Below are 12,486 nucleotides of genomic sequence, written 5' to 3' on the forward strand. Positions count from 1 at the left end.
CTTTCACTCCCATTATGCACAAAAAGTGAAAGAGTCACAAATTTGACGAGATTAGTCTGTTCTCTAAACTGATAAATATTAGCAGACGATAACTTAAATATCAAATAAACATGCGGAACAAAGTTCTGTCCGTTGATCTGTCACGCTTAAGTTTGAAATGGTATTTTCATTGCCAAATGTGCACATTGAATCTAAGAACATCCATTCGTTTTTTTAATTTTGACTTCAATTCAGTTTAAATGAAGATCATTTTGTAAGATAGAGGGTAGGGAAGGGGTGTGGGTGGGACTTTTTTGTACAACCACTAACCCACCGTCTAGGATTCAAGTCTTACCCATTTTTAATAACTACTTCAAATTTCAATTTTGTTGAAATCTTTAAAATTAAGTGAAATAAAAAAAAAAAATGTTGCGTATAGGGTTGATCAAAAGTGAAAATGGGTTTTCGTTTGCGGTCGGTTGGGTTTGGGGATGGGAGATACAGATACAGGTGTAGGACAAAAATTAAAATTCATAAATTTTTTTTTCTTTGCAAAAAAGAAAAATCTACAAAAGTGCTTATGTGTGAGTGGTGAGGGTAGAAGTGAGATTAAAATGCCAGCAAAAAGGTTGAATCACGTTTGAAGGAAAAAGAGTCGAAAAACAGTATTTGAAAGAAGGGGCGGTGGGACAGAGTAATCACATTGGTTGGTTCGTCATCCTAACCGGTCGTAAAGCGTCTGGTTGCCATGCTCGGATATTGTCTAAGGCCTGATTCACTTTATTGCACCATAAGACTCGATCTTCCTTCGTATCTGCGGACAGCATGTGACTAGTGACAAAAATAAATAAATAAAAATAAAAAAATAAATAAATAAATAAAAAAAGACTTACGATATTTAAATTCTATACATTTTAGTCCATATATTTCTTTTGGTTTGTGCATTCCATTTTTTGCTGAAACTACTATGCCAATCTCGCTGAAATTTTATATGCACCTTTGTTATAAAATACAGCAAAATATCGTTATCCGTTAGACGCATAGTTAAGGATTAGTATTTATAAAGCACAAATTTTACCTATTCAACCATCAATATGGCATGCTATACCTTTTGCCCATTTTTAAGAGGCTAAAAAGTCTAGTTATATAAATTATTTCATAAATATATTATCTACTCATGTATTAGAGTTACCTTTAACTCAAATCAGAATGATTTTCAAACCTTTATGCGACAAATAGAGAAATAACTCCTTTTTATGTTGATAACAGTCAACCATTTTAACAATGTCCAACAATTCATGTACATAGGAACTTGCACTTCAGCTCAAATAGCTTCTTTTTTTATTTTTTTATTATTAAGTCATGGTTACAAAACCATTAGCAATAGACAGGCTAATTAGGGGATGCATAAAACTTAGGAATATCACGAGTCCGATAGCAAGACTCCGAAAATATAACCGTGATGTTCATTCACACAATTCTGAGGCAACATCTTAAGAACTGCAGAACACAATGCAAAAGGAGGTTACCAATGTGATTATGTAGAAGGTCAGATGTGAATGTATACCGTTGCAGGTTTAGTCTGTTCAGCTGCAGCACAGGATGTTATTGTGGTAAAGCAAAAACCATGAAACAATCGACAGGCAACAGACGCAACTGCTATATTTCGCCAAGTAGACAGCAGATCTGTTTGTTTGTTTGTTTGTTTGTTCTGTTTTACGGCATATCAACCACTTTGGGGTCATTTAATGCCGAAAGGTTCGTTATGTTGTGTTAAATATTGGTTTGTTCTTCTTAAGGTTTTTTTTTTTTTTGGGGGGGGGGGGTCTTTCCTTATATTTTTGAGTATATTTTAGTTTCTTTCAGAAAATTGATAATTTTTTGGGGATCAATCTTGTTTAATATTGTTTTCAGATTTTTTTCTTGGTAATACTTTGTTCGGATTTGTTCAAGGTCAATGCAGTTTGTCAGTATATGGTGTATTGTGTAGGGTTCTTGACACGTTATACAGTTTGGTGTCTCCTCCCCTTTTAGTAGATGTGAGTGGGTGATGTGAGTGTGACCTATTCGCAGTCTGGTCATTACTACCTCTTCCTTTCTTGTTAACTTTTTGGTGTTTCTCGTTCCAATATTTGGTGTTATTTGGAATAGTTTGTTTTTGGTGCATGAGCTCCAGTTTTCTTGCCATTTTCTCTTCAAAAATGTGTTTATTTTAGTCTTTAGGTCTGTATAGGGGATTTTTCCACTTATGTGGTTTTGTTGCAGAGTTTCCTTTGCTGCCTTATCTGCTTGTTCATTCATGTATATGCCGATATGGCTTGGTATCCAGCAAAAGATAATGTTTTTTTTCATGGTTATGGCATCTATTTTGTTTAGCAATTTTGTAATAAGTGGGTTTGTCATTTTTTTTTCTTTTAGAGATATGAGTATTGAAAGTGAGTCAGTAAATATGATATATTTTTGATGGTCATCATTGGTTATTATATTCAGTGCCGAATCTATGGCTGTTGCTTCTGCGCTGAAAATAGAAGATTCGTTTGGGAGCCTTTTCTTTAGTTTTATTTTTTTGTGGATGGCTGCGCATCCTACTTTATCTCCATCTTTTGATCCGTCAGTGTAAATTTGTGTATATTCTTTGTATGTATTCTGGATGATAAGTAGTTCTTCATGGAAGGTTGATGGGTGGGTTTTCGTTTTGGGATATTTATTTAATTTTAATATTATGTGTGGTTGTTTGATCATCCAGGGTGGAGTTTTTGATTTGTTATATTTATGTATTTTTGTAATGTCCATTTGGGCTTCTGTGAGAAGGTTTTTTATCCGGAGGCTGTAGGGCTTGATATTTTCTTTCTTGTTGAAGAGATGTGTGTATTGTGGGTGAAGGGTACATTGATATGCAGGATTTGTTGGACTTGATACCAGCTTTAGGTAATATTGTAGCGCTAACTTCTGTCGTCTTAGAATCAGTGGAGGCTCGTGGGCCTCTATATAGAGGCTTTCTACTGGAGAGGTTCTAAATGCTCCCAAGGCTAATCTTAATCCTTGATGATGGATTGTATTTAGTTCTTTTATGTAGGACTTCCTTGCTGCTCCATAGATGAAGCATCCATAGTCCATTTTAGATCTGATTAGAGTTTGGTATAATTTCAATAATGTGACTTTGTCTGCACCCCAATCGGTGTGTGCTAGGACTTTGATCAATTGCATTGTCTTTTGGCATTTTGCTTTTAAATATTTTATATGCGGTATAAAGTTCAATTTTTTATCGAATATAATACCTAAATATTTATGTTGGTCGGTGAGTGGGATGTTCTTGTTATCCAGTTTCAGGTTGGGGTCGTGGTGGAATTTTCGTAATTTGCAAAAGTGGATGCATTTAGTTTTTTCCTCTGAGAATGTAAATCCATTTTCTATGGCCCATTTGTTTATTTTATTCAGACAGAGTTGTAGTTTGCGTTCGGCTGTTTGTATATATTTAGATTGGTAGTATATAAGTAGGTCGTCCACGTATAGGGCGTTTTCAATTCCTGGGTCTATGTTTTTTATGATATTGTTTATTTTAATGTTGAAGAGGGTGACAGACAGGATACTGCCTTGGGGGACCCCCATTTCTTGATCTTTTTGGACTGAATAAGTGTTGTCCATCCGTACTTGGAAGTTTCTATTTGTTAAGAAATTTCTGATAATTTCTGGCATTCTACCCCTAAGTCCTAGTTCATACAGGTCTTTTTGGATTCCGTATTTCCAAGCGGTGTCATACGCCTTTTGCATGTCAAAAAAAATTGCTATTAGATGTTCTTTTTTTGCAAATGCTTCTCTTATGCGTGTTTCCAGTTTTATTAAGTGATCGGTGGGGCTTCTATTTTTCCTGAAACCCGACTGGCTTTCTGTAATTAGATTTTTGCTTTCCAAGTACCAATTTAACCTTTCGTTAATCATTCTCTCAAAAGTTTTGCACAAACAACTAGTTAGTGCAATGGGTCGGTAGTTTGTTGGGTTTGTATGGTCTTTTTTTGGTTTGGGTATTGGGATTACTGTTGCCTGCTTCCAGTTTTTTGGAATGTTGTTAGTTATCCATATCTCATTGTAAATTTGTAATAAGTAGTCCAGTGATGGTTTTGGTAGTTTTTTGAGGAATTGATAATGGATCTCGTCGGGGCCGACTGCTGTATCGGGAGATTTGTTTATTGCCTCCTCTAGTTCTGCACTGTTGAATAATTGATTGTAGTTTTCTTCATTTTTTGATTTGAAGTTTATTTTTATTTTTTCTTCATTTTTCTTTATAGCTTGGAATTTTTTATTTTGGTTTTTTGATGATGAGTTCATTGAGAATTGTTCTGCTAATTTATTTGCGATATTTTGTTTGTCGGTAATCTTTGTGTTGTCGCATATAAGGTGTTTAATAGGGTTCTTTGTATTTTTTCCTGCTATTTTTCTGACCATCTCCCATACTTTTTTGGGTTTTGTGTTTTGATTAATTTTTGTTACATAGTCTTTCCACGAGTTCCGTTTTGATTCTTTGATAGTTTTCCGTGCTTTGGCTTTGCTGTTTTTATAGGTGTCCAAATTTTCTTTCGTTGGACTGTTTTTGAATTTCCTTAGGTTTGCACGTCTGGCTCTTATAGCTTCTTTGCATTCTTTATTGTACCAGGGTTTGTTATATTTTGTAGTAGTGGAACTTTTTGGTATGTTCTCCTCGGCTATTGTGAGTAGGGTGTTGCTGAAATATGTGATGTGTTCTAAGTCAGGATTCGCTTCAGGTATTAATCTGTATTGACATGTATTTTGGAAATTTTCCCAATTTGCCTTTTGTAAATTCCAGCGGGGTGTTTTGTCTTCTGGCTTGGGATTCTCGTTTTCTATTATGATTGGGAAGTGGTCACTTCCGCATGTATCCTTATGTGTTCTCCAGCTATAATCCATGTATATAGTTGGGTCACATAGTGTTATATCGATTGCTGATAGGGTTCCCGTTGGTGGGTGCATATATGTATTCTCTTTGTTGTTGAGTAGGCATAGATCATTTTGGTTAATTATTTTTTCTATGGTTTGGCCTCTTTTGTTGTTTTTTTTACTGCCCCACCATATATTGTGACTATTGAAGTCTCCCAACAGTAGAAAAGGTTTAGGTAGTTGTTTGATTATATTGTTTAATTCTGTTTCGTTTATTGTTTCATTTGGTGGTATATAGAGTGAGCATAGGGTTACTGTTTTGTGTAGTGTTGCAGTTATTGCAACAGCTTGCATATTTGTTTTTAAGTTCACTTTGCTGTGTGGAATGTTTTCGTTTATCAGTATTGATGATCCACCGGTGGCTTTGCATGATAATTTGTTTATGTGGTTGTATATTGAGTAGTGTTTTATGTTAATTTTGTCATTTTCTTTTAAGTGTGTTTCCTGTAGGCAAATTATTGCAGGACATAAGGATTTGATAAGTATTTGCATTTCTTCGATATTAATTTTTAATCCTCTTATGTTCCACTGTAGGATTTTGTTAGTCATGGTTTATATTTTCTTTTGGTTTTGGACTGTTGGTGTTTATGTCTACGTCCATAGTTTCGATGTTAGTTTGGGTGTTTCTTTTGGAAGTGGATGGTCTGTTTCTTGTTTCTGGTGAGAGGCTTTTTTTGGGTTTTGGTCTGGGACTTTTAGATTTACTTTGTCTTGACTGTCTTTTTTGGCTACCAGTTTCAACTAGTTCAAATTTATTTTCATTTTCAATTAATACTAATTCTGTTTTTTGTTTGTCATTTTGTTTTTGGGGGGTAGTTTTTTTGTTGTTCTGTTCTATTTCCATTTTTTCTGTTGTTGTGTGTTTATTTTTAACATCTGTTTTTGTCCTTGTTAGTGACTTGGATCTTTCACGTTTTGATAATTGAGGAGGTTTCATTTCTTTAGAGATTGATTCCTCAATATTGATGGAAGTTTTTCTGATTTCCTTTGTTTCGTTTTCTTTTATACTGGGTTGTTCGTTTCTGACTTTTATTTGGCTGTTAGAATTTATTTTCAGTTCTGATAAAAAAGATTTTAATTCTTCAAGTATGTTCTTTAGTTCTTTTGCTAGGTTTGCAATTTCTGGAGCAAGGTTTAGTTCATTGTAGTTGTACATTTTGTTTGCTTGTTGGGTTATTGTGGCATATGAGTTTTTGGTGCGATTTGTGACTTTTTTGCGGGCTTCTTGGAAGGTTATATTTTTTTGATATTTGATTGTTATTATTTCCTTCTCTTGCTTATATATTTTGCACTGTTTTGAGTGAGAGTGGTGCTCTTCTTGACAGTTTGTGCATTTGGTTTTGTTTGGACAGTCTTCTTCATCGTGGTCTGGGTTTTTTTCACTGCAGTTTCCACATGTGAAGAATCTTAGACATTGGTCTTTATTATGTCCAAACTTTTGGCAGTTGTAGCATTGTAAAGGTTTTGGAATGTATTGTTCTATTTTCGTTCTTTCATAACCTATATTGATGGTCTCTGGTATTTGAGGATAATTGAATGTTAATATATAAGTGTTTGTATATATTACCTCTCCTTTTTTTTTAAATGTGATTCTTTTTACATCTGTGACCCCTTGGTTTTTTAGTTCTGTTTTGATTTCTTCTGTTGTGCAGACGGAGATTTCCTGGTTTTTTATGACTCCTTTGGAGTAGTTTAGTGTTTGGTGTGGATAAGCTTTGATGTTTGTTTCATGCAATTTTTGTAGTTGAAGTAGAGTTTTGGCCTGTTTTTTATTTTGTACTTCTACCAATATGGTACCATTCCTTAATTTTTTGACATTTTTAGGTGTTATTTTGCTTGATATTACCTTTTGGATAATGAAGGGTGACATTTTAGTTAACGGTATATTAGACGTTGCTTCTAGCACGATGAATCTTGGAAAGTTTGTATCTTCATTGTCGCTGTCAGAGTCAATTTCTGTGTGTGGTCTCTTGGATTTTTTGGCATTCATAATAATTTTTGAAAAATTCATCAGCCATGCTCCCCACCCTCCTCGGAGCCCCTTATGGGGAAGAACTATGAGGGGGTAAATCCCATTCGCCTCGGTTCTCCAGGGCTACATAGCTGGTATACTCAAACATGGGGAGGTTTCCAAGCATTCACAATATATGGTTATGCCCACCCAAGTATGGGATTTCCCTGTATTTTTATTATTCCTGATGGTTACCTTTTTCCCAGCTTGATTGACCCTTCAGCCATCGCTTATTAACTCAGTTTATTGTTTATGTTGAGTGTTAGTGTGTTTTTGTTTGGATTGTCTGAATTAGTGCTTGTCATGACCAACCGATTGATTGGATCGGGCCTATCCAACCTCCCGTCTAGCCTAGTAAGGGCCAAAGTGGTGTGTTGTAGTATCATGTTATTATTTCCTAGGCATGTTCCACTCAACCACCAGGATCCCGTTCTTAATGCATTACGGGTTGCCACCAACGGTCAACTGGTGGTCCCATTGAAGGATTTTTACCCTCTGCAGGGGGGCAGTTGGTATGTTCTATCGCCCTACCAACTAGGCAAAAAAAAAAAAAAAAAAAAAAAAAAAAAAAAAAAAAGGGGTGAGGAGGTGAAGGAAAAAGAAAACGAGGGAGGGGAAGGGGAGGAGAATGTTGTTTTTGTTTTTGTTTTCGCAGAACATGACTAAGTTTTGCAAAAGGGAATAAAAAAACAAAGACATCTATGTAGGTGCGTTTCATCTCAGGAAGTCAGTAGACAGCCTGATCTGGTAGCACCAGGACAGCAGATCTAATCCAAGCCAGAGGAAACTGCTGCAGTAGGGAATATGTATATATCTGATGGCATGACACTAGACGCTCAACAGAATCAGAGAACACTTTGCCAACTCTGATTTTTCCTTTTTGTATGATTGTTAGAAGATCAATTTATATCTATATTTAATCGTAAAAAAAGTAACTGAACCAGTAAATTTTTCCCTGATTTTTATGATTTTTTTTTCTAATATAAAAAGAAATGAAATATAACTATTTTTTTCCAAATTTTAATTAAGGAATAAGATCAGTTTTTTTTTTTATAACTGGATTTTAAATATGAATTCAAAACTAATTTTTCAAATCAAATAATAAAATAAGTCTTTTCAAAATACATTACAAATTTACACTTCATAATGATGTTATAATAAAATATAGTGCAGAAGAAATAAATCTGAAATTAATATCAAATTAAATATACAATTTCTTAATTGACTATGTAAATGAATACCGAATATTGCAATAAACTTAATGACTCAACACACATTGTTTTCAAACAAAAATAATTACTATTCGTTAGCCTAAGTAAGCTCGAGTAAATTTTTTAAGCCATCACTAACGTCACATTCGGCTGCTATAGTAACAACTACTCAAGATTATTCACCACTTACCGTACAGTTGCCATGGTTGTATGCTTTCGGGTCGTTAAGGTATCCTCTTCTCCTGGACGAAGTGGCCTTACCGTACACATCTCAAAGGTATTCGGCCGAGCACACACGTCTCTAGAGATCAATCCCACTTTCTCCGTGATACATCGTTTCAGGTCAATGTAGCCGATGGGGTCCTGCCAGGAAACCAGGTAAGGAGAGATTGAGTTATGCTGAAGACAAGACAAGCGACAAAGGTCAGGGTTGGATAAAGTACAGAATGATTAACAGTAGAGACCTTGTAAACAAACAAAAAAATGAATAAACATAACTCATAGCAAACAATTAAATTCTCTACCACCGACCTGTATACTTTTAATGTGTGGAAATACCTTTTAATTACAGAATTTTTATGCTTAGTTTTTATACATTAAAAGTATACAGGTCAGTAGAGAATTTTATTCTGCTGCATTTGCTATAAATTATTTGCAGTTTTATTTTGTTTACAAGTTCTTGACTGTTAATCATTCTGAACTTTTAGATAAGCTTTATGAGAGGCAGGGATCAGTGGGGATGAAGATCCAAAAATCAATGTCTCGGTATAAACAGAACATTGAAAATATAATCTTGCCTCAATTTCGATTGGCATTTTTTTTTTTTTAATATAAAGTGCTTGATATAATTAATTACACACAAAATGAAATTAAAAACTTATGTAAATTTAATTTACATTGATAATGTTCAAATCGTGCTCAAGACTTCCCTATAAATTTTAAATTTCTTTGTTTGAAAACAATCTCACTTATTTTTCCAGTTCAAAAAATATTTTTAAAACCAAAAAACTTAACCAAACCAAAAAACTTAACCAAACCAAAAAACTTAACCAAACCAAAAAACTTAACCAAACCAAAAAACTTAACCAAACCAAAAAACTTAACCAAACCAAAAAACTTAACCAAACCAAAAAACTTAACCAAACCAAAAAACTTAACCAAACCAAAAAACTTAACCAAACTAAAAAACTTAACCAAACCAAAAAACTTAACCAAACCAAAAAACTTAACCAAACCAAAAAACCTTAATCGAGTCAACAAGCTTATTTAGCTCCTCTCCAGGGCAGAGAAGACGAAAAGTTTTTGAAAAGCTAGCACACTAAACGGAGTACAATCTGACCGAGAAAAAAAAAATGTCCAAGCCATCCGATTGGCATCCTCACACGATTAGTAATAAACTAACTTCACCCAGAGAGAAGATAACGCCCTGTCTAGTCCAAGTATGAAGTGTTGCAGTGTACATGATCCCACAGGTTCATGAACTGCTTAGCTACCAGGATTCTTTCTTCAGACATTACGAATTGCCAACCTTGACAAACAACTGGCTTCTTTAGGAAACATTCTGCAGAAGGTGCAGTCAGTGTATTCTGAGACTTGACAGGACTGGATGTAAATTCAGTGTTTTACCTAGGACAGGTTCTATTTAATCCATAAATGGGATTCTCATAGCATCGCTCTGAGTACAATGACAGCAAAGGAACAACTCCACACCACTCCCAAATAGAGTCACTACTGGATGTCTAATGGTCATACTCAGAAATTACAATTTCTAAAAACTGCCCAACACACACCAGCATGTAAAATTAAATATGAGAAAAAAAAACCAAAAAAAAAAAACCTGAATAAACTCTAAAACGAAATTATGAATTGCAATTTTACAAGAACATTTGTTTTTGAAGTTTTTGGATTAATTTCTAACATTCAGATGACTGGTCGCATCCTGAACCTTATTCTCATAACATAAATACTGCTATAACTTGACTCTCCAAATGCATCTTTTCGAACTCTGAAATTTGTACAGAATTTTAAACTAAACCCTTTAATCAATTCAAATAAAAAGTTAAGTTTAAAATACCATACAGATTTCACTCCCAACCAAGCCAGAGTTTGACAAGACAAACCTGAAGGTCAGAGGTTATATCAGCTGAAACCTTCTGAGAATCAGAGTCAAGATCAGTCATCCTAACAAATACATAAGTATTTAATAAAAAAACAAAACAAAAAAACATTGTTATAGCTTTCAAAAATATTCTAAATTGTTATTCCATGAAAACCATGAATTTTTCCATTACTCTAGAAACATGTAACGCATACCATAATTCAAACTAACACATACGCTCAAACAAACTTAACTTGGCAACTACAATATAGTCAAGAACGATTAAAAAATAAAAATTAAAATAATTCTAAAAAAGCTTTTTTCACATTGGAAAATCAAGACTTCACAATAACAGTTTTGGCTTTCAAAAATATTCTAAGTTGTTTAAGAATATAGTTCAAGAAAATTTGTCTGGAGATATAACAATGATCAAGGGAGAAATTGAAGTTTGATGGGAATTCTTACTAGACAAGGAAAAAAATTTTTCAAGTTCTTTTCAACACAAACCTTTCTGCTTTCATCATCTGGATATTTCCAGTATTTCAATTTATTCCCACTGAGGACACACCAGCGTCTGTGCCAGGCACCCAACCCACTCACATCTTCAAACATGGTCTGCAAAAAATTTATAAAAATTAAAAAAAATTTTTTTTCTAAAATAAAATGTTTTCAAGGACGATTTTTGATTCCTATGAATCAAAATTCTTACAAGTGAGGGAAAATAGACATCTTCAAACATCTTTGACAAGCATTATTTAGGTCATTATTCGGCAAAAGCTTCCTCACCATCATTCCAAAAAACTCCTGATTTTTATCATTACAACAAATTCAGACTTACCCAATGCAAAGGAACTGCAATGTTTCACTTGTCTAGTTGCAATAATTTATTCAAGGTGCAAGAATTATTTTGACTCTTGAAACAACAATTTTTAGGGATGAGTGTGGAATGAAAATGGACAAGGAATTTATTGACATTAGTGAAATCATCCACAACAATTTTGATGTGCTCAAACCAGATTTTTTTTCTGCTATTTCTAGTTTTTAACTGATCTCTCCTGCATATGGCACAACTGTTTTTTTTTTCTTTTCAATTGTTCACCCCCAAACAAGGCAAGAATTATTTTGGCTCTTTTTGAAGTAGGAGGCTACTATCTGGCACATAAGTTGCAGGGATATTATGAAGGGAGGTGGGCAGCAAGGTGTTTGTTCAAATTACACTCAAATTTCTGCAGTACAGTTGGGAAAGCAGGGTCCTGGAAAGATGTTCTAAAGTCTAGCAATTCTAGAAGAAACTATTGGAGTAGCTTTCTTACACCTAGGGATCTACTGTGTAGGGGAGGGATTTAGCTGCTTGTCATTTATGTCAAGAGGGTACAAGTGTAACCCCTACAGGGTAGCTCAGATGCACAGGCTTGGGGTTGAAATGCAGCTGTAGCTAATACCCGTGGTGTCACCTGTGTTTTCGTCTAGTGGTCGAATTCGTCTCCGTTGCCCGTTCTCTGGTTCCACTTTTGAATCAGCTTCCAAACTGTCACCTGGACTGTCTGGGAAATATATTTCATTCAACAAGTGTGTTTTCAAATAAAGGAAAAAGTCTCTAAGCTTAATTGGCTTTTTTTTTTAACATAGAATTGATTATTGCCTTCGACATTAGAAAAGATAGTTACACGCTGGCCTAATCATGCAAGCACTAGGAGAGAGAGATCATTTTGATTATTCATCAAGAAACAGATGTATTCTGTTTAAAATATCAAATCATCATCATTAGAGTCCAGCCGTGCAAATTCCCCTGAATTCGTATCAATGGGACCACCCAGACTACAAGCTGTTAATCAACTAGCAAAGTCTCCCAGCATCGCCCGGTCCCCATCGGGTCACACAAGTGCTTGTAGTTTGTCAGAGCATTCACCATTAAAATACTTATAGAACAGGCAGAGATGCACATCTCGATGAGACAGAGGCTGAAGTTTAGATGACAGTTTAGAACCTATCAGATTGGCGACTCTTGAACCCTGTCCAGAAGTGAGAGACAAGTAGCAGATGCACCAGCCCAAATGTGACATGAGTGAATGGTGGTGTTATAGAGGTACAGGATACTTTCAGGCATAAGTAGCTTTCTAGCACAATAGAGGGAGCCTACCTTCTTCACAGCAGCCTTGACAATGCTCTCAATGTATGTTCCAATTTGTGTTCCCTGTGAACGTTAGGCTGAGGAGTTTTCAGGTAATGTGTCT

At 34.8% G+C, this 12,486-nt stretch overlaps 1 protein-coding gene across 4 annotated transcripts in view; it reads right to left on the minus strand.

Annotated features, from left to right (window-relative positions):
• Positions 1 to 408: 408 nt before the first annotated feature.
• LOC145254913 (uncharacterized) overlaps positions 409 to 12,486 on the minus strand; it is a 65,044-nt gene continuing 52,966 nt past the window's right edge. For 2 of the 4 annotated variants that reach the window (XM_080113872.1, XM_080113870.1), the window contains exons 17-19: positions 10,760 to 10,867; positions 8,345 to 8,517; positions 409 to 810 (exon numbers count right to left, since the gene is read on the minus strand). In XM_080113872.1, coding sequence (XP_079969998.1) covers positions 678 to 810; positions 8,345 to 8,517; positions 10,760 to 10,867 — 414 coding nt within the window. In that variant the 3' untranslated portion in view covers positions 409 to 677. Of the gene's footprint in view, positions 811 to 8,344; positions 8,554 to 10,759; positions 10,868 to 12,486 lie in introns of all 4 variants that reach the window. The other 2 variants (XM_080113871.1, XM_080113869.1) reach the window with 1 other exon arrangement.

Source organism: Euprymna scolopes, chromosome 30 (assembly GCF_053919585.1).
Source record: "Euprymna scolopes isolate OS-2025 chromosome 30, ASM5391958v1, whole genome shotgun sequence".
Lineage (NCBI taxonomy): Eukaryota > Metazoa > Mollusca > Cephalopoda > Sepiida > Sepiolidae > Euprymna > Euprymna scolopes.